Source organism: Falco naumanni, chromosome 8, assembly GCF_017639655.2.
Source record: "Falco naumanni isolate bFalNau1 chromosome 8, bFalNau1.pat, whole genome shotgun sequence".
Taxonomy (NCBI): Eukaryota; Metazoa; Chordata; class Aves; order Falconiformes; family Falconidae; genus Falco; species Falco naumanni.
Genome location: NC_054061.1, coordinates 50,685,225 through 50,707,713, shown reverse-complemented (window position 1 = coordinate 50,707,713; position 22,489 = coordinate 50,685,225). Strand labels below are relative to the sequence as shown.

Genomic DNA, 22,489 nt, shown 5'->3' with positions numbered 1-22,489 from the left:
ACATTTAATCTCATGAACACTGCAAATCAGATTTATTATTACATTACTTGCTGGGAGGAAAATCTGCATCACAGGGTCAATTGATAACGCACTACAAATCCCAACAAAGTCCCTTTCTCCACGGGGCCCCTACTGCGTGCATCTTGCTGCCCCCCCTCCACCCCCTGCCACCACCCTGCCCCAGCACCCTGGCCCCACAGGCTGCCCCAAGAAGACAGCACTGCCTCTCCACACCCGGCAAAATGGCCAAAACCCAAAATCCTCCAGAGATCGGGCTGTTCCTGTCCCTCCTGCAGCAGCCCTTGCTGCAAAGCCCCGGGTCTGCCCAGGAGAAGCAAAGCAGCACAGACTTGTGTGGGTTCAACCCTACACTGCAAGTCTGGCTCTGTCCCTCTGCCACGGGGTCCACCAGGCCCCGGGGGTGTCCCCTGTCAGGCTGTCACAAGTCTGCCTGCTCTTGGTGAGGACATCCCAGCCTGCCTTCAAACTGCCCTCTTGCTGGTGCCAACGCCAGCAGCAGCGGCGAGGCAGGGCACCTCGGTGGCAATGCTTCCTGGAAAAAAGCACTGTTGAATAAACAACCTGCTGCCTGCACGCTGCCTGCAGAAAATGCACATGCCCTGGGCAGGAACAAGGGCAGCAGGAAGGCCCTTTGAGGGGGATCAAGGCTTCCCTCACAATGAAAAAGCGCTGTCTCAGTTTCCCCCTTGTTTTTCATGCCCTTTAGCACATTCATTCTTCAAAATAACTTTCTTCTCACACACCCAAAGGCAGCTCTGCAGCCCTCCCTTTTTTCTTAAAATAATCCTGTAAGTATTCTGAAAAATACAAGGGGAAAAATCGCAACACTGCCATGGAAGAGCTGAGAATACCAAAAAAACATCTGGTTTTGTTCCACAGGAGAGCTTGCTCAACACACAAACATTTACAAACCTACGTTCTTGCACAAATCTCTTCTCTCAGCAAGGCATATTTGCCCACACACGTGTCTATGTGGGCTTGGGGGGCGAGAGAGAAAGAGAAAGGGAGACATTCACATGGAAGACATTCACGGACTTGTTGACATCAATGTACAAATAGACGTGTAATTCACACTTCACTCATGTACGCACTTTCACACCTTCTCCTAAAAATTCACACCTCATTTGCACACATGTCCACCCCCTCCAGCAAAAAGAAATATTCAAGCTGCAGATTATTTTTCTTGGAAAGGGCAAAGTCTCGAAACAATGGAAATACAGTCAATCCTTCCACACCTCGTCATCCCCTCCCTGTCTTTTCAGCTTTCACACACATGCTACCCGCTAGGCTGATACCACCAACATCACCCACCACTCAGAAGCTGCTAGCCCCTTACTCGCGCCGGATACTGTGAATACTCTGAGCCGTTGCAACTCAGCTCGTTGGAGGGGAACTGCAATGTGAACAGGGGTGTCAGGCTCCTGCTTGCTCCGGCTCTTCCCTGATAAATGAACTCAGGAGCAGAACCCCAGGTTTACCCTGACCCTAAGACTAAGGAAATCCCTAGGCTTGATCCTGATGTCAGGTCAGCTTGGTGCCCAAGTTACACTGCTGGTGCTGGTGAGGCCAGCCTGAGTGGGGGGCTGGAGACCAGCTCTCTGCACCTGTGGTCTCTACAGCAAAATGAGATGAGCAGGTGAAACCACTGAGCGGACAGGAGCAGCGGCCACATTGCTCAGGTGTTCACATACCACCAGGAAAGTTTCACCACCTTTCTGCAGCAGGGAAAGCTTTCCACCTGTAGGAAAGTCTATCCGTGTCTCTCAGAGGAACAGATTTTGTCCTTTTATTCATCCCTCCCCAAGAAGGACCAGAGAAACGAAGGCTACTTCAGTACAGTGCTGCATTGTCCACACACAGCACCAGGCTGCATGGTAGGCAGCAGCATACCAGGGAAACCAGGCCTTCCTAAGAGTTATTAAAGTAATTCTGCCTCTTCAGATATCTTTGTAATTGTTCTGTCAGGCTTTTTCTCTTTTGATTCACCGGTATCTAACAGATAAACACCTGCAAAACCAACAACAACCAAGTATCTATCACTGTACTGACGGGCAAAGAGTTTGCCGCAGCAGACATGCCAGCCACTGGCTTTCTGTATAAAATCAGGCCAGTTTTGTACACCGTAGAGAGCCAGGCTTCTACATAATTGTGTCCTTTCAAACAGACACACTGAATCCATGCTAAAATAAAAAAAAAAGAAAAAAAGGTGAGCGGCATGGCTACTGCCCAGGCTGTATGCTTTGGAAGACAGACACGCTCCACACCCGATGGGCTCTGGAAGGTTTTGCCAGCCCTGAATCCACATAAAATTAAACTTAAATTCTGAAGCATAAGCCAAGTATCTCAGGAGCATGGGACATCCCATTGCTCAGTGAGCAAAATGTAGTCATAGAAAGCAAACTGCCGGGGCGCCTGCCAGCCTGCATGGTGCAGGGGCCAGTGGAGTGCTGTGCTGATGGTGAGGCCACAGGAGAGCAGCCAGGCTCCTCGATGGGGGCTACGGAGGTCGACACTTCCTGGCAGCGTCAGAACAGACTGTGTTCAGGATGGGAAATCCCAAGATCCCCTCCTTCGTTAAGGCCCACCACACGACTTACATTACCTCAGCAACCCTCTCCTTGCAGGACCATCCCAACAGGGAAACTACACCAGAGGGCAACCACCAAGCCGCACGGATGGGAAAGGAAAAGGACAACAACCAAGCCGCAGGGATGGGAAAGGAAGACCTGGAGAAGTTCATGAGGGCAGACTCCTGCAAACACCACACTTACAGCAGGCAACTCCAAAGTTTCCCACAGAGATGGGTATCAGCAGCTGAGCTCCTCACCCTTTGCAAGGGGCAGACCCCTCTTTCCCTGCCCTGACCCGCTGGAGACATCCAGGCTGATGAAGTCTCCCCCAGGCTGCAATGAGCAATCATCACTCCAGGGACCCAAAAATAACAGTGAGGCCCCGGGAACCTCCACCCACACTTGGGGTTTTTCAGCTCTGCAGCTCATCAGTGCATGCTGAAAACTTAGGCCAGGAGCAGAGCGTTCTCCTACTTGAATTTCCTGCCTATTAAACCCCTCTGGATTTCCCTCTCCCCAGGAGAGCAGGGCTCACTGTTATTGTTGGACCTTCAACACAGAAGCTAAAGCCAACTCTGCCTGTAACAAAAATAATCATCACCAGAGAGGCCCATTTCATAACAAACACATACTACAGCCTCTCAGAGCTTGTAGTGTCCAGCAGAAAACTATCATGTGTTTTGATCTGCTGGGTTCAGTTTACTTTGAGGATGTTAATCTGGGCTGCACACAAAATTTCATGTGTTCTTGTTGCCTTAGAGGCAAGCAGCAGGCACTGCTGTTTGTGCTGCTCAAGAAAAGCAGCCTTCCAGGGCAGCAAAGGAGCAAGGGAGAGAAATCCTGGGAGTTCCATGGCAAAGGGGTGCATCACCTAGCCTCGTCACTCACTTCTCTTCTTCACATAAGGGCCTCACAGCCCAAGTCCACACTCTCATCCAACCACTGCAGATGATTTCTACATCCCAGGATTCAGCGCTGGCCAGAAGAGATTTGCCCTGCCAACCCTCCAACAGTGCAGCAAAATACGGGTCCTAGCACACATGACCTACTGCTCTCAGAGCTGCTGCACGTGGTGGAAGCCCTTGTGCAGCAAACCTTGTATTTCAGTCCCACTAAGAGTCAAATGGCTCTTCAAGAAGTTAAGTTTTTCAATGTCCATGTGCATCCAAGCACTTGGCCAAATCCTAGTAGGGAGAGGACAAACAGAGCTTTTCTGCTGAGGATTTATTACCATTAATGTTCATTCTGCCTTGTTCCCCAGGCGCTGGCTCTGGGGGACAGTCCGGGCACGGCTGATGTGGCAGGGGTTCTCACCCTAAACTGGTAAGGTATGGCACCACTTGCGCATCGGGCAGGAACACAAATGCAAACTCTCATATTTAAATGATACAGCTTAGCCATTGGCCAAGGAGACAGACACAGTGCAGAGGAAGCTGATACAATTAGGTATTTTATCCCCAGTAGTATAGATCATTTTAGCAGAAGCATGTTTGCTTTGGATTGAGAGATAAAGCTTCAAAGGCTTCCTGAACAAATTAATGGACAAACACACCCAAACACCACAAAGCACTTACACACACATTTCATCCCAGGTAGCACACACATCCATGTCCTGGGATTTCACACAACCAGGGAAAAGCCCCCTGGATATTTCATCGAGGGCCTTTACCAGTTTAACTAAAATTTCACTTAAAAGTGGAGGCACAGCAAAGCAGAATTTAAAGACTGCTTTTGTGATCTAAACTAGGGTTTTGTTTGATTCAAAGTGTCTCAAGCCTGTCACGAGACAGGCTCATAAAAACACTGTCTGAGCTTAAGCAAGAAAGGAACGCGCCAATCCATCAGTTGAGGAATGCAGCCATTTGACCACTTCCTAAGGCAACCAGGGAGGGATGCAATATATTCACTTTATAGCACTGGACAGCAGTGAGAGGGGAACGCCGGAAAGCTCAGCAAATGGAACAATTTAGCTGTGAGCCTTTGCAAAAAGGGATAATTTAAAATTATTTTTAAATAAGAAGGGAGTGTTGGAGGAAGGAAGAGAGAAGAGGAGATTCTGAGATTTCTGGTACTTGCACTTTCTCTGCCATGTTAATCCACAGATGAATTAACTGGAAACCTGAAACAGAGACCTACTCAAGCTTCACTGTGGAAAATGAGAGGGCCAAATCCTGCCTGCAAATCCAGGTAATTTGCTTTGAAATCACTGGAGTTGAGCTGATTTCCACCCCTGCAGTTCTGAATAGCTGCCTTCTAGGGGCTGGCATCACTTTGTACCACTTGAGTCAGTGGCAACCTTGACCTTTAAATGTTGCCACTCCGGGGTTTTGATGGCGTCCCTGCTGCACCCCCAACCTTGTATCTTTGATGACATTTTATATCCTGGTTTTACATAGTGCCAGCTCTGCTAACTTTGTTATTTGTCATCTTCTATCACAGGCAAATGCAATTCCAATAGGGCAACTGGCTTAATAGTGTTAGTCTTTATATAGATACATGTGCACACAATTCTCCCGGCTTGCCTGCAAATGTAATCGGTGGGCCTGGAATTACAACTCCTGGCTACTCTGGTAATCATTCGAGAAAGTGCCTGAATGTGTGAATGCACATACAAGGGAGGGGGATAACTGCACATTGAACTTGCAGGAATCATGCCCATTTCTCCTGCCTCTGCGTTAGGCTCCCCAAGGGTTTGAAGTCTCATGGAAACACGCTGCCATCACTCAGGAAATAGGTAGCACCTCCAGGAGACCTTTAAGCCGCAGACCAGGCAGTTTCTGAAGAAACCTTGCTGGTACCGCAGGGTGAGGAAATGGAGACTTGAGGAAGCTTGAAGGCTCAGAGCAGAGGCAGAAATAAAGCAGAGGGACCCTGCATGGCAGCCTGCCACCCTACCTACAGGCCACACTAGGAAATTAAACAAGGAGGAAATAATGTGTTGAGCCACCCGTGTGAATGCTATCAATAACAGGTTGGTTCGAGGGCCATAGAGGAAAAGCAGGAAACATTTCTAATTCCACATGTTGGAGAAAGAGCCAGGGATTCACCTAGGATTCCTCTCTAAAGAGCTTCAGGCTTCATGAAAGGTGTTCAGTGCCTCTGAAATACTAATTAGTATTATTATTACGGTGATTCTGAGAAAGAAAAAAAAAAAAGCCTATCTCATCTACCCCCCACACCCTCCCAGCTTCCTTGCACCTTTTGAGTCCATCTGTCAGGGTCCATCTGAAACAGAATCCCGGCTTTCCCCACCAGGCAAGGACAGTTTATTCATGCCTCTTCCCAAAGCGGCTGGCAGAGGCTCTCTGAATCCTGCAACACCCCTGCCTCAGCCCTCCCTCCCAGGGGCCCTGTTGGAGCTGCAGAGCAAAAATTCAATGCCTTGGCAGCAGGCAGCCCCATGGATGGGATGGGATGGGAAGCAATGCCTCTGGAGCCACCCGGGAAGAGGCCCCGCTGCAGCTCGCTCCACGCACGCTGCTGAGCGGCAGCTTCAGCCTTTACAATGGCTTGCTCAAATCCAGCTACTGGTGAGCCTCACTACTAGTGCCGAAGCTATTACACATTCTGGCGAGTGTCTTAAACACATTGTTTCCTGCTGAGCACATATTCAGCGGTCAAACAGAAAGAGAAAAGCAGGAGTGAGACTGGGGGTGTGCATGAGGGGGAAAGTTGCCAAGGGGCTCTGGGCGCAGGAGGGGCAGCATGGGGAAGGGAAGGATGCAGGAGCATGCATGAGTCTGCAGCAAGGTGGAGGGGACCAGAGGGGCTCTGTGTGTAAGAGAAGAGGTACAGATTTGCATGCTTGTGAAAAGAGGAGGAACCAGGGAGATAGTAAGTCTGTGTGTATGTGCTGTTGTCCACAAGGGGTTGGGGTTTTTCCTCTGCCCGCTCCCCACAGGCATCCCCTAAAACCCACGGTACAAAGGAGCCTTTCAACAACATGTAAGCAGAGTGACAGCGTCCTTTTGGCTTCACCATCTTCCTAGGAGGGTTGCAGGGAAAGGCAGGCACATTCAAGCCCCACACAGACAACACTTCACAGCTAGGGATGACCCACCAGTACAGCTGGGGCTGATGTCTTGCCTTTGTCTCAAACACAAGGGGAGAAATCAGGGCAGGTTTCAAAGACTCAGAGCCCAGCACCTCATCTCCGGAGCCCGTTTTCTTTGGCTCATCAAGTATGAAGAGAAAGGGAGAAACATTCAGACAGAAAGTCCCTACAGTCATCCATCCCTGCAAGTAGTACTTCAGGCTCGCTACCTGTACCCCTTTCCCCCATCCTGTCTGGAGAGAGGCTGCCTCACCAAGGCTGCGGCCAGGGCCCCAGCCCCCCAGTGTTACCCTAGCTGTCCTCCCCCATGAAGTCCATGGGCACCGCCTGCACGTAGAAAGGGTTACAGAGCCGAGTTGTGATTTCGAGTGTTTGGCCCTGTGCCTGCTGACCTCGTGCTGACAAGCCTCTCGTCTGTGTCTGTGCTTGTGTCTTTTCACTGCACAGGCATTGAGCCTGGCTGAGGATCTGGCCTTCTGCGATTGCGAGTTGGCTCAGGCAGGGAGAAGGCTGACCCTTTGATTCTGAGTATGATTAAAACCATGCTACTGTAGCGCTAAGCCGTGCGCAACACTGCTAGCAACAGCCCTGATTTATGTTGTTGCTAGTATTGCGGTTTCTACCAGGGTGTAGACAGGGATTTTGAAAATAGCCCAGCTACCTCTTTGTCTGTGTGTGTATTATAATTAGAAATGTGTCAAAGGGCTGTTACAGAGTGAGGGTAGACCTGGAAATGTTCACACCCCACTTCTGCCCCCACCTCCGTGCCTACACCGTCAGCCCCAGCTTGGGTGTGTGCAGGCACATCAGCTCTCTGCACTTCCCGGATTAGACAACTGTATTCCTGAGACCCCATGGGGACACAGTGGCGGTGACTTCACCACACAATGGAGAGCAAGTTTAGTAGCTTCCAGTTTGCTCTCAGGCTGCTGCAATCTGCCTCCACCACCATGGCTAAATGCTGACTTTTTCTGTTTCGATTTCAGATAGGATCATGGGTCTCAGATATAGACGATTTATTTTCCTAGCACAGCTGGTCTGTCGGAGGTCATGTAATTTGGCAGCAATCCCAGTGCTTAAAAATTAATTTTTCCTTATTAATACAACTGGGGGTCCCACAGGATAGTATCCCAGCCTTATCTGAACCTGACAGCTTCCTAAACCCCATGAAGGATGCTTTCTCCTCTCTGGCTATCTGCAATACAAGGCCACCATGTCCTGGAGCCTGGCGGCACCGGAGGTTTCTGCTAGGAAACCAACCCACCCGCCTGCCCAGAGCAGCACGCTGCTGGGATGGGGAGCGCTGCCTTCTATGCCCCAGCAAAGTGGGTTGCTTTCTCATTTTAACCTTCTAAGCCATGCAAGAGGTACCAGAGTAAATACTGGAAAAGGGGCTGGAGGGGGGAGAAGGAGCAGGGCAGGGAGATATGAAGCATCTCCATAGAGCCCCCTGGGACCTATATGCCTGCCTGTCACTCTGGACACCCTGTTTTTTCTGCAGCAGGAAAGTTAGGAAACCAAAATGCAGCATCCTGTCCTGGGTCAGAGCCCCCCACTTATGCTTGTATCAGTCGTTTTCAGTGATGCTCCTGACAACTGTCTGATTCTTAGGCTAAAAAAGCTTTTGTTCCGAGTAAAAGCCAAGTTAACAGCACAACGGGCAAAAGGCATTACACTCAGCGCTTGAGTGGGTGTGTGTGTGCATGTTTCCATGTGTGCAGCCCCGTGCCTGCTGGGCAGCAATTTGTTTTGGCCCCCCTCCCCACATCTCTTAAGACATTACCAAAAATACTTTTAAGCAAACTGTTTGGAAGACTTCAAGAGTGAGCTGAGTGAGCTTTGCTCAGAGCTGCATTAACATCATCTGAACAGCTCAGTACTTGGGTCATTCAAGTCTGTTACTTTCTTACTCGATTGCTTTTTACGGGAAGATTAAAAACACACAGCCATCCAGCCTTCAGATTTGTCTTCCAGGGTCTTCTACCTACTCCCCTCCACGGTTATCTCAGGGTTTGCTTGGCTAGATACAAATTGGCAGCTGAGCTGTTTATCTCTTACTGTAGAAATATAGCATGAGGGTTTTTTCCGTGTGGATTATCATATTATTGTCTATTAAAAACATCTCCCCTCGCTACTAACCTCCCTTAGGGAACCTTAAGAGGGACTTTCGTAATGGGGGAAGGCTTTCAGATACACCAGATTGAAACATAAATCCATCTACTTCTGGCATGTTTTTCTTACTAGGCTGGCTAATTTACTAGAGCCGAGCATATCCCGATCGGGGTTCGTGTCCCGTTACCCCATACCTCTGCTCGCTAGGCTAGCAGTAAAGTCATCTGACAGGCTCACAGCACCACAACATCTCGGCAAACAGCCGCTGGTGTCAGCCTCAGGGAGACAACTTCCTCGCTGGCTCCAGCACCATGTGATGCTCTGCTTAGCTGGGAAAACCCCGTGTTCAAATAAACATTTCTTGCAGCGACTGAATGGCCTCAGAGACAGGGTTGCCTCATGCACCCCTTCCAGTTAGAAGCCCTCACCCACGCAGGACAGAAGGGGACGCACACAGAGGCAGGCACAGGCGGCCGGCCGGGCTCAGCAGCCGCGGGGATGCAGCCGGGCTGGCAGCGCACCCTCGGGTTACAGCCCGGGCTGCCTCCGCGCAACACCCGCTCCAGGAGACCAGGCGCTGCCTCTGCAACAGGGACCCTCTGAAAGCCCGTTGCGCTCAGCAGGGGCCTCCCAGGACTTTGCCCTTTCTCTTCACCCCATCGAGTGCCTATTCATTTCTTTTCCTATTTGAACAAAAGATGGGATTTTTTCCTTTCCTTTATAACCATAAGGAAGGACGCGATGCCAACCGGCAACTGAATGCACACGGCGTGTGTCTGCCGAGAACGTCTGTGCTTCGCTGCTGCTGCAAAAACGAGGGACTTTCTCAGGCAGCAGAGCCTCTGCCACCTCCCTTGTCAAGGGGGAGCTGGCGGTGTGCCCCCCGGGGCAGGAGAAGGCAGAGAGGCCGGGGGAAGGGCAGGGGCCGCCGCACGCACACCGCGCCTTTGCCACCTACCGCTGCACGGGTCAGACAGCGGCTCAGGACCCCGCGTCCCCGCGGGCTCCCGGAGGCACGTCCCCAGGCCCTGGCTAACGGGAAGGGAAACCCACAGCCCAGCAGCTGTTGGCTTGGCACCGCCGTCCTGCCCGGCAGCTCCCGGGCTGCTGACCGCAGAAGGAGCCCCAGGAGAGCGGCGGGCGGCTGGGTGAGGCATATCCTTTTCCTCCAGCGACTGCTCCAGGTGGGGACCCTGCTGTCCCCATTAGCCAGCCACAAAGCCAGCGGCCGGGGAGAGCAGGGCCCAGCCTCAGCCCGCCCTTGCCCCTCTCCTGTCCCCAAGCCGAAGCTACGCAAACACCGGGGCTTCATCCCCGCGCCTCCCGACAGCCCAGCCTAGCTCTTCAGCGAATACCAGAAAAACACACTCGCGCCCCAAAACGTGCCACGAACCCGGCAGGTCCCGGGACACCTCGGTGTTTGCCAAGTGAGCGGGGTCCCGCACGCCCGGCGGGCGGCCTTTCCCGGGGGGCTGCCCGGAGGTGCCTCCGGCGGGCGGGTGCCGCCACCTCCGGGCAGCCTCGCCTGCTCCCAGCGCCGCCCGGCGCGGCTGCCGGCTCCCTGCCAGGCGATTTTAAATTTCTCCCCTAAAGTTTCCCGAGGTTGCAACCGGGCATACGGGGCCGCGGGCATCCGGATGCGGGTGTCCGAGATGCGGCTAGCCCCTGGCGCTTCCCCTCCCTTCCCCGCGCCCTCACCACAAACACCCAGCACGCAACTTTCCAGCGCGGCTCCGTGCCCTCGCCCCTCCGTGCCGGGCGACGGGAGCTGTGCGGTTTCACCGGCTGCGCGCCTTGCCGGGGGGCTGCGCTATCCCCGCCCCGCCACACCCAGGAACCCCCCCAGCCCCGTGCTGCCAAGGCTGCGCGGCGCCGCCGATCCCTCATTTATTTCCTACGAGATGCCCGAGGCCAGGCAAAGCCCCTGTGCGTCCGTCCGGGCGCCCGAAAGTTGGCCGGGCCGGGCGGGCGCCCTCGCCCGGGCGCGGCTGGGGGCATCCCCCGCCCCGGGGGGCGCCTTACCTGTCTCCGCCGTGCCTCCGGAACCGGGCAAGCACAGCCCTAGAAATCCCCACGCGAGGAGAAACGTATCCATCCTTCGGAAGAAATTAAAAAAAAACAAACCCAAAAACCAACGCCCGAGGCTGCGGGGCCGGGCGCGCCGCGCCCGCGTGGGCGCCCCACTCGCGAGCGGCTCCGGCGGGGCTCAGCGGGGGCCGGCGGCAGCGGCCTCCCCCGGGCCGGGGCTGCGGGGCGGGCGGTGCCGGCCGAACACCTCTCCCCTAGGGCGACCCGCGGGGCCGGCGCCTCGGCATCCCCCGGGGCGCGGCGGCGGTGCGGGCTGGGGCGCCGTCTGCGCCTCCTCTCCCTCCCCGCCGGCGCCTCGCAGCCTTTTCAGGCAGGGCGGCATGTGGCTGTCAGCGCCGCGCGGCGGCCCCGCCCCCCGCGCCCCCGCCCGCCCTCGCCCCGCCCCCTCGCCCCGCCCCGCCCGCGGCCGCGGGGAAGCGCGGAGGCTCGCGCGGCGCGGACCGGTCCCGCCGCGCCGGGCGCGCCCCGGTTCGTGGGTACCGTCCGGCCCGTCCCCCGGGCGGCCGCGGCCCCGCGGCGAGGGCAGGCGGGCGGGCTCCGGCAGCGCCCGGCTGAGAGAGCTGCGGGAGAGCCGGGCCGCGCGAAGGGAGACACCCAGACATTGTCGGATGGGGGAGCATCAGGACAAGGATTGTCCCTGCTCCTGGGCTGCCGCCGCCGCCGGCCGAGGCCCAGAAGCGCCGTGCCTCGGCCGCCGTGCCGCAGCGGGAGCGGGAGCGGGGCGCGCACGCTGCCTGGCGCTGACGCACCCGTGTTGCGGCGCGCAGGCTGGTGCGGGGGCAAACGCCAGAGCTGACCGGGAGGAGCGGCCACCGAGAAGCCCCCGCAGCGGCTCCCCCGCTCCCAGCCGCTCTCCGCACGGCGCTCCGCAAAACGCCAGCCGAGCGCGCTCGGAAAGTTTCCTCGCCGTGCCCCTGGGCAGGCCAGGGGTCCCTGCCTGGGCCGCAGCCGCCGGCACCCCGCGTTCACTTGCAGCTTACCCAGACGGACCCCAGCGGGCTCAGAGGCCAGTGCCTGGCAAAGTGGGGGTAACTCACACCTTCCTGTTTGGGAGGGGACATTTCAAAGCACACAAGTGACATAAGCCCTAAAACGCCGCACCAAAACAAATCTTTTATGCTGTTGATCAGTCCCTAGATTATAGACTCCAGCTTCCAAACACACATAGACAAAGGGATTAAAACTGCGTTACCTCCGTTTTTTTCAGTTGGTAATTAGTAAAGAGATACTGACATGTGGCAGAAGTGAGATACATCATTGTGTGGGTGAGAGGGAAAGTACAAACGTTTCACTGGTATTCGTTTAGGGTGATGAGACTAATTATTTTGTACTCTGCTGTCTATCAGTTACGAGTAGCATCACCAGCTCGCGTCAATGAAATGCCAATGCCAACCTGCTTGAGCACATTCACACAATATGAACACACTGAGTTCCTCCTAGGCCAGTGGAAGTTCATTGTCAGCAACAGATCTGGCCTGACAGATGGATGGGGTATTTCAGCCGTTACCCCGAGGGCTCTAGCATCCCTCTTCCCTCTCTGTGTTTTGATACCTGATTTTGCATCTTCCCTGGCTCAAATGTGCTCCGACACCTGTTGAAGTCAATACAAAGCCAGTGGCAACCGAGTCTACTACCTTATTTACTGTATTTTGATGCGGAATTATGCAACTATTATTTACTACTTGCTTATAGTTAGACTACTATCAAGCTAGCAAAGTGTGATTTTTTCTGTGTATAAATAGCCCTCGCATATCATAACACAGATATCAGAGCGTAATATAAAGGCACAGCATGAATCGTTCCTCTCTTGAGATGTACATGGAGAAGGAAGAGGTTACCAAGCCCTAACCAGCGATGGCCCCATCATGCACACCATACACTGCAGGGGCAATTCTCCGCCCATTACACTCAGATTTTCCTCTGGTTAAGGCCAACAGAAGACTGCAGACACAACCCTGAACTAATATCAGCTCTGATCTGCTACTCAGTGAAAGGAAGATAATCCTAGGAAAGAAAATGGTGATGGGAAATGAAGTTAACCTGCTGCTCCACAGAGGTTTCTCTCAGCTGCTTTTCAACAGCTCTCCACAAATCCAGCCCTGCGTTTAGTGTCAGATCTCAAGTCTCCTCTCCACAACATGCCGCTATCAGGAAGAGAAAAGCACAACTGAAATACCAGGCAGTGCTACTGCCGTTCCTACCACTTCAGGTATTCAGAACAGGATGATGACCAAACTGATGACACCTGCTAGTCCAGCTCAGGTACAAGAGTGACGAAAGTACTTCTTTGGGGAGCATTTAAGACTCAGAACCTTTCCCAGGTTTGAAGGAACTGAGCACAAAGTAACGCTGTGCACCTTGAACTTACTTCTGTCTGTTCCCAGGGGCAGCTGCTGCTGCTGTGGGCATTGCTCTGTACCCCAAGCAAGGCTGGACCTCATCAGCTCTCCATTGCCGGAGAAGTCCTGCTTCTGCCAAAGGGCTCAGGGCTCTGGTCTCTGTTCAGTCCTCCTGCGGATATTTAAAACCCACGAGTAAGCACTTGCCAAACCCATTGGGAACTGCAGCATTTTTCCATATCTGTATGTCAGAAACATCCAGAAAACCTCACTGAAAATGAGACAATATGTAATGTAATGGTACTGTAACATTTAATGTACCATCTGCATTAAATTTGGTTGAAGAAATTTTGCAGCCCAAGCGTTAGTCAGAGCTGTGATGCAGTGAAATTTCCCCATCTCTCTTCTCCCCTCCAGCAGAAAGCATTCCCCTCCTCAAGCGGTTGCTTAGTTCCCTGCTGCTGACCCAAGGGCCCGCATACCTAGGGCTTTCCCTGGCACTCTTCAGCTCTGCTCTTCTCTTCCCTCTAATTGCAGCTCCTTTTCAGCATTGATCATACAGCCTCATTTATTTTCAATCACAGCTTCCTCTTTCTAAATGAATCCTCCTCACCCCATGAACTGACCATCAGGAGGTGTCTGTAAAGCAGGAAAACCCCCAGCTTTTCCTTAGAGCCTTTCTCAATCCTGATTTAAAAGAAAATAAAAGCCAGGCATCATGTATTCCTGTAACCTTCTCTGGGCTCCAGAGTAGCTGGACAAACAGGGTCTCACCTCTAGTTTTATGTCAAAACACACTGTTTCCAACGCAGAACTTGACAGCCTTCCAGAGAAAACAACACGGTGGGACTGAAACAGGGTTAGGAATGAGAGTGGGGAAAAATGATACCCAGCCTAGATAAAACCGTAAGTATTGTCAGTCAGCAGGAGAGCAGGGACTCAGATGTTTTTGGCAGGAGAGCCGAGGAATGGGAGCACAGGGCATGGGGGCTGACAGCGTCGGTTGTCTCCGCAGCTCCTTGCAGGAGCAGAGACTTCTTGCTGCAGTTTTCCTCCTCCAGACAGTGCTTTGAGATCCTCAGCTAAAAAGCTCTAAGTGCATCATATAAAGTGTTTTTATTAGTCTATCAGGTGCATGATTATGAGATCTCATTTTATAGCCACAAATAGCCAATAATTACCTTAGCATCCCATTAGCCCTAGTCTTCAGCCAGACTATTTGCTCGGGAATTTGTCCGTGTTCAAAAAGCAGGCCAATACCCCAACTTGGAGAAAGACGTTTGGCACATTGCATTCAAGCTCATAAACTTCCACTGTAGAAGTGGCTTAATTAGCAAGCTGCCCAGTTAATTTTTCATGGGGAGTAGCACCACGGCTGCTAATCTGCAGCTGAAAGCAGCGGCTGCAGGGAGAGCTCAGGGGCTGCCCCTTTGGCTCTGCAGATGCTGTAGCAGGTCAGCGCTTGCCTACCCCACTCCTTGCCCACCGTTACCGCTCGCCTCCTCCTAACACGTCTCCCCCCTGGATTTTTCCAGCTGCCAGCCTGACTGCAGGGCAGCGGGGAGCTGCTTCCTCCCCCGCCTCTCCTGCTCAGATATTTCATACAAGAGCAGCGCTGCTGGCGCGCAGAGGCTACTCCAGCGTTCACGCTGCCCAGCTGCGGTACGGCCTGAAGCTCAGGCGGCCACTGCGGACTCCTGGCCAGTACTGCCCTGGCCGCAGTGCCAGGAGCCGGTGGAGGGCTGCGGGGGCTGCCAGGGAGCAACACCTCTGCAGGGAAAACACGGGGGTTGCTGAGGCAGCCTGGAAAGGAGAAATGAAAAGAAGGGAGGAAAAAAACAGAGGGAAAAAAGAAAAGTGCAGAGAAGGGAGGTGGCGAAAGAAACAAAGAGACGGAACAAGGGGATGGGGGAAAATTAATAAACAGCAAAAAACAGGGAAGAGAACAGAGGAAGCAAACTAATGGAGTTAAAATCCATCATCGGATTAGTGGAGAGAGGGAGAGCAGTTCCTCTCGGCTTGGGAGGTGCTCAGCTGCGGGAGGGGCGCAGGCGTGATGCCGGGAGCCTGTGTGGGGGGGTCGGCAGTGCCAGCTGGGGGGAGGAAAGCCCCTGCATCTTCAGAGTTAATAAAAAAATGCTTTCAGACTTCAGCAGGCTGACTAAATTAGGCTGAATATAAAGGTGCTGTATTATTTCTCAATACGGCAGCAGTATGAAAGGAGGCAACGGGTTTCTTTTGAAGCAGCTGCTGTGTAATCCAGGGCTTTCAGGTGTACTTCAACCAAACGCTCTCCTGGTTTCAGCAGGTTAACTTCATTAAAGGCTCCATCTACTGCTTTAATGTTCACTGAAATCCCGCTGGGTGGGTACATTAGGCAGAAATAACCCCCACAAGATGATTGTGTGCTGTTGTTTGGCACAGTGAATGGACCTGGAAGGGGAAATGGAGTAGCGGAAGGGGTCACACAGTGACCCAGGCTGGAGAGGACAGATCTTGAACTACTGTAGCACGCCAGCAGGCCTGGCCCTTTGCTAACGGCAGCAGAGCCACCGCAGCAAAACCCCAAGCCTTCAGGGAACATCCCTCCTGACCCCATCTCCATGAATAACCTTCTCGGTTCCCACTTCACTTTGGTATCCTTCTCCACACAGCCACAGGTGCTGGTCCCCAGCTTGCAAGGAGGGTGCCGATCCCCTCCTCAGCTTCTCATCACCCGCAAAGAGGAGACCATGGAGCTGTAAAGGCTGTCTGTCCCTCCAACAGACCCTGGCAATTCTGTTGCCTTCGCTACTGAGGGCTTTGAATCGGCTTGAGTTTCTTACCCCACTGTAACAGTGGGGTGCAAGTTAAGCCTCTTGAAAAATCAAGTAACTTCTTGCTAGTGTGAGGTTACCCAAGCTCTGCATGTTCTTCTGCTAAAAGCACCCAAAATGGCCCACCGACCGTGGTCTCTGCAGGTCCCTACCCCCAGAGCAGCATCTGGTCAGCTTCACGCTGGAGAAACGCCAGTTGGACCATTCTCTATGTGGGGTCAACAGCACGTTTTCCACAGACTGAATTAGAGGGGAACATTTGTGGACCCCTACCTAGTTACAGTCACAAACCAAGGGCATCATTTAAAGTCTGCTGAAGCTGGTGAGAGCTCATCCATCAACTTCACTGACGTCTGGATGTGACCCAAGTGGCTGAGCCCTGCAAAGCCAGCATGACGTCTTTAACTGCAAGTGCTGCCATTGACTTCCGCTGGGCTGGCTTCCACGGTGTAAGTGTCATGCTCTGTAGTAAGTACTTACAGGGCTGTGTGCTCGGTGTTATAAAGGGCCACGCCAGCAATCTTATTAAAACACCTCCTTAAAAATACACAAATTCCTAAACCAACAAGTCATTTAGACACCCCCACCCCCCCTTGCTTGAAACTTGGCAAAAAAATTCTTAGGCCAGAAGTGATTTCTTTTTCCTTATAAACAAAACACCATTACCACGCTTTGGCTCTTGGCTTGATAGATCCTGGCAAGAAAACGTCTGTGTGTATTCTAAAAGGGCTTTCTCCTTTGCTTATCATGCTTTAGCTTTTGACCTCTCCCCTCTCCCCCAGTGCCCAGGCACATTCCGGCATTGGCTCCTGCGGTGGTACGTCGCACAGCCCTACCAGCAAATGGGGCTTAGACACTCCCTCCAGCAGATAGCACATTCTTCTGGAGCACTGTCATGGGGGAAAGCTTTGAGCTATGAAAGGTTTTCTTTCCCTTTTAATCTTTTATTTTCTTTGATGTTCATTTTAAAATAAATTATTGTGCCTTATTTGTATTACGGTACCTGGCTCTGCAAGGACTGGGACCCCTCTGCTGTCCAAACACAGAGTCAAAGACAGTTCTTGCCTCAAACAGTTTACAATCTCAAGAGACAAAGCAGACAAAAACCAAGAGCCAGATACAACATGGATGACAAGCCCGTGGATTACTTTTGCGTTTAGTTAAGTTGTAAACTGTTGAGGGAGAGATTGCCATTTGACTACGCCTGTGCAATATCAGAGGTAGGAACTTTCTTCTGCTGCTGCTGGATACCCAGTTGTTTGGGGATGGGTTTTCAACACAGAGCTCTTAGGTGAGGATGTCCCAGAAAGTCAGTGATTCCTAAGGGAGCTACTGTTTTTCACCTGACGTCACCAAACATGTGTCGGCGATCCCCAAAAACAATCTCAGAACTGAAAAAGCCATGTATATTCTGCTAATAAAAGACAGATGAGGACAGGAAAGGGAACAGACCTAGAGGATCCCAGCTGATAGCTGGAAGCAAGGCTGAGCTGTGTTTTCATCACAGCCAAACACCCCTGTGTTCAGAGAACATTTCAAAGCATGCTTGGCACAGAACTTATGTACATGCTTACCTTCCTAAAAATTTCATAATGGTGCTATGATCTTACTGGAGACAGCTCTGCTGGATGTATCAGGCTGAAGGTTGTCTTCATAATCCTCCCTTTGACATACGTGCACATCTCAAGTCAGACCTTGCATTTACGCTGCTTCCTAGACAAGAAATCCATAGTCTCAGAGGAGTTCTACTCTGCTTCCTTTCCCTTTCTGTGAACGTTTTGAGGCACAGTCTTCATCCCAGAGGGAAACTCTGGGGACAGAGCGGCTTCCTTATTATTGCAGAGTAGCTCTTTTTCCCAAGAGGTGTCTTCCCTCTCTCCCCAGCATCCTACAGGCAGACCCCATTGATTTTTCAGTGTAACTTCTCATGCAAGTCAGTGGTGCTGAGGCTGCTTCACAGTCAACAGAACGGCACTGAGGCCCATGCCTCAAATAACTACACTGGATGGTCCTGCGGGGACCTGGGACCTGCGGAACAATAGTCAGGAAGCCGCCCATTTTCTGGGCAGCCGGTACAGCAGGGCTGTGTTTTCTTCTGCTCAGCTGCCTCCACAGGACATTGGGGCATGTGGCCCTCTGCAAATTTAACTTGTGCTTCTCAGAAGTTCAGACTTAGGGCTTAGCACCAAGAATTTGCTGAAGTAAAGAGGTACACTAGAATAACAACTATCAGGGACTCTGAAATGAGAGGCAGTTTTGGGGCCATGCAAGCCACAGATGAGGAGAATCAGTAGGGTCTTTTGGTCTTCCTGAGCCAGACAAGTGGTCCAGAACCCAACCCAGTGTAGGCCTGTGGGCAGTATTTGACCTTTACCATTCTTTGTCTTGTTTCCATGTTAGCAAAGTGGAACGCTAATGCCTTTTCTCTCCCATCCCTTGCCTGACTTCTCTGCTTGATTTTGAACTCCTGAATGGTCTCTCCCCATGAGCAGCCGAGTGGATCCAGTGGCTACTGTAATACAAACAACGCTCAGTTGCAGGTTTTTCTTTTTCCTCTTCAGTGTGCTGCATTTATCAGCATCAACCACGAGCTCAGCACAGTCAGCCTTTCCCTTGCTCTCAGCACCTCAGAGCAGTTGGAGTCGTGAATCTTGCTATTAATAATACATTGTACAAACTTGGTAGAGAGCTCAAAGTTTTCCATGTGTGTGCTGGAGTTTGATTGTAACTGTGGGTATCATTATCATCAAAGAGACTGAGGAATGGCAGCTTTTAGTTAAACAAATGGAAAGCTGTATTTAGTCTCTTTTGCCACATTGTGATAGGAAAGAATAAAGGCTTTTAAATATGTTTTACAGCTGCTGTTTCTTAGGTTTTTCTGCCTTACAATAGTCTCCGTGGTTCTGACTGGGAAGTTGTTGCAAAAGCTTTTTGTTTTTAAGCCTCCTATTGAAATAATACATATTAATTGTCTCATTCCTGAGTTTTTTGTTGTGGCAGAAATTTTAGATGGGGGGGTGGCGGGACGAGCTGTAAAGCGTCAACAGCTGAGAGGGGGCGCCCTGGGTGAGTAATGAGAGAGGGGGCTTAGACGACACACTGCCAGCAGAGTGTGAAGGAGAAGATATGTCTCCCTGGAAAGTGAGAAGACAATTGGCAGAGGAACCCAGCGCTCTTTGGGGGAGAGCTGGGAAGGGGGAGCTGGAAATGCTCTGCAAGGAAGCTGGGTGGGAGCAGGGGCAATGCTAGAAAGGAGCAGCATGAGAGCGTACTCTTTGAAGAGAAGAAAAGAGCTGGATTCATCATACTGTGGCCACCAAAAATGAATACCAATGAAGCAATTAGCTCTGTAAGCAATGGGACAAATGAACACTGCTTTCCTAGAGGTGCTTAGCATGTGGCTGGACCCACAGGTGTATAATAAAGGTGGAGCTCAGGTTTTTCCTGTTATGATGGTACTAACATGGTCTCTCTGTCCTGTCTCCCCAGATGTTTTTACAAACCTTGCAGAAGATTTGTATTTCTGATGAAATCGTCCAAAGGTTCAAAAGTTACTGTAGCAGCAGCAGGGAATCACATACTCATATAGCATGTGTAAGTCTCTTCCTTTCCTTACAAACTTAAACTAAAAGTATATATGTATATCCTAATACTTGCAACACAGTGTTATCCCAAAGGGCTACGGGTAGTTTAGGAAAGCCATAGTGATTGCAATTACCTCCATTTTACGTGACACAACACAGCGTTACTAGACCCATCCCAGGCAGAGCAGAGGCCCCCGTGCTCCTACCACCACTCACCACTCTCCTCTGTGCTCTAAGAAACATTTTGGCCTTTTACCTGCTGAAAAATATGGAGGCAGTGGCTTTCTCTTCTAAGATGTTCAGAATGGGGGTGCCCAGGAAAGGCAGTGTGAGCTCCCTTCTCTCTGCTCAGTCCCACAGTGCTGCGCGCCAGGCCCGAGGTGGCTTGACTGGTTACGGTGCTGATGCCAAACAGAAGGTAAGCACCAAAGAAGCCTCATCTGTTAAACACGTGAAAGGTGAATTGACAGGAGTTCAAGCCAAGTACTGAAATGTAGCTGTGAATCTGAAAGCTTTGTTCCAAAGAATCAAAGTCCCACTTTAAAATAAGTCCAAAAAATCTCATCCTGCTTCCATTGAAGTCAATGGCAAAATTCCCACTGGTTTAACCAGGAACAGGATCAGGACACTTCCAGACAGATTTACAGCTAACACATGCTGTAATGCTCACATACTGCATGCGCTTACTTCTATTTCCAGCCATGTTAAAAAATTATAGCAAATGCCTATGGATTTGTGCGTATGAGTTATTGTGCTGCTAATGAGAGGAAGAATTACCCGAACATGGTTTAGATGGTCATCCGTTGCCAGCACAGATGAAATTGCTGGGTCATTCACTGGCTTCGTATTGCTTCATCCCATTAGCATTTCCATTAGAATTATTGCAAAATGTAACTCAATTTCTTTTTTTTTTTTTGGCGGATGTGGGGAGGGATACAGGCTGTGTTTGCAACTAGAGCTGCTAAGGAATTGGAACTGAAGCTGTAGGCACACTCTTGTGCCACACTGCAGCCACTACCAGGACGCTCCTCTGACAGGACCACTTCTGCTTAACTGGGGGAATAGGAGAGGTTCTAGGTAATGAAACAAATGAAAACAACTTCTTACAGCTGAAGGCCACTACACATAATGCATGCACACTCATGCACTAGAAAGCTTTGCCTAATTCATTCCCACATGCTCCTTGCTTTGGGCAGCTGAGTCCATCCCTCTCAAACATAAAGAAGTTTTCAGTTTAAATCCCCCACAAAGATCTTGTTTTTCAGAAGTGCTGCAGAGAGCCACCAACCACTGGGTTTCTCAGAAGCCACTGTTTGCCAGTTCCTTTGGAAACGAGGCCCCATGTTCTTTGCAGCTATCATTACCCCTCAAAAAAAAAAAAAAAAGAAGAAAATCATCTCATGGCTGAAGCCTCCCTCCCTTCTCGCTCCTGCCATTTGGGGAAAAAAAAATATCTATTGTCTTCCTGTAATTGATCAAGCATAAACATTCAGCTCTACAGTTTTACAACTAATCACTCTACTTCTAAGACACGTGTTTGCAGCTATGCAAGGCACCAGCTGCTGTCATTCCAATGGATATTAATTTATATTGTCTCCCACTCCCGTCCTCCCTGTGCCGATACACAAAGGGAGCGGGGTGGCGGCGGGAGCTTTAGATGAAGACATCTGCTTGAAAGGCAGACAGTAGCTGTGCTGCTGAGATTGCACCTGGACTTTCACTGGAAAACCAGACACACCAGTTGCTTCCTGGCACTTCAGGCTTCGGTACGCACACAGGGGTTTGACTACTATTATTTCCTTATTTACCTCAATCCAAGGGAAATGAAATGTCGGGACAGAGGGAGAGAGGGAGAATTCAGGAGCAAACCTGAGCTGACTGAAATAAAACGTGACAGATATGCCAGGGGGTGTGGTGGGGGGTGCGGAGGGGGAAGACGGAAGCTGGAGCCTCTGATTTTGCCCCCCAACCGAAGTTCTTTCATGCTGGTTGGCTATGCCCGGCTCTGGAGAGGCTGGCAGCTGTCCGGGCTTGTGTGCAGCATGAACCCAGCCGCTTGCAGCCTTGGGAGGAGGAGGTGGAGGGGAAGAGGACTTGTTGGTTGCCCTTCTGTGAGGTGTGTGTCCCGTCCCCCCCCGCCCCGAGACAGGCAGAGCTTGACACCGGTGGCTCTAGCCTGTGGCCCTGCTGCAAGCATACAAAGTTGGTCTCCCCCTTACCGCCCTGGCCTGCTCCCAATAACTGAACTTAAAAAGTACTGCACACAAATTCACAAGCTCTCCCCACCCGCAGCGTGATGGCTACAGCCCTGCACAGAATGGGCTCATGGAAGCTCACAAACCACCACAGAGTCTGCTACAGACCTCCTCTGGGACCACCACAAGCCACCTTCAGCCAGCACCCCTGGGGGAAAGTCCTGTGCACAGGGACATACAGGGACTAACACGCTCTGATAGAACAGTCTGTTCTGCTAAAGCATTCAGATACAATCTCCCAGATAAAACAAAGCTGAAGGCTTGACCATAGGGGATATGAAAGATTTCTTTCTCCTAAGAGCAGGGCTGTTTCCCAATCCCTCCGCGTTCGCTAATCAAATACCAATGTGACTGGGGTCACATTACATTATGGCTGTCAGCTGTAAGCCCATACTGTATTTTTCATGTCCTGTCCTGGTCTGCTGTGTGGTGCTGCTGTCTCACCCCCAGAGGCAGCACTACAAGACTTTTCCTTACTACTAGCCTTGTGGTTCTGCTTGGAAGCCCTGATCCAGGCTTGGGCCCGGTGCTGCCACATCCCATACAAATGACTAGTGAAAAGTTCACTAAGCAAAGAAGTTGGTTAAGTAGTGGCTCTGTAGCATTTAATTACACCAGTAAGGAGCTGAGGGATGGTAATGTGCAGTTCA

The 22,489-nt window shown here is 51.5% G+C and overlaps 1 protein-coding gene across 7 annotated transcripts in view; it reads right to left on the bottom strand.

The window, feature by feature from the left end:
• Positions 1–11,129, bottom strand: part of NRP2 (neuropilin 2) — a 90,678-nt gene extending 79,549 nt beyond the window's left edge. For all 7 annotated transcript variants that reach the window (XR_005829356.1, XM_040604001.1, XM_040604003.1 and 4 more), the window contains exon 1: positions 10,780–11,129. Coding sequence is in view for 6 of the 7 variants with exons in the window: in XM_040604001.1 (XP_040459935.1) it covers positions 10,780–10,852 (73 nt within the window). In the remaining variant the exon portion in view is untranslated. The remainder of the gene's footprint in view (positions 1–10,779) is intronic.
• Between the last annotated feature and the right edge of the window lie 11,360 nt (positions 11,130–22,489).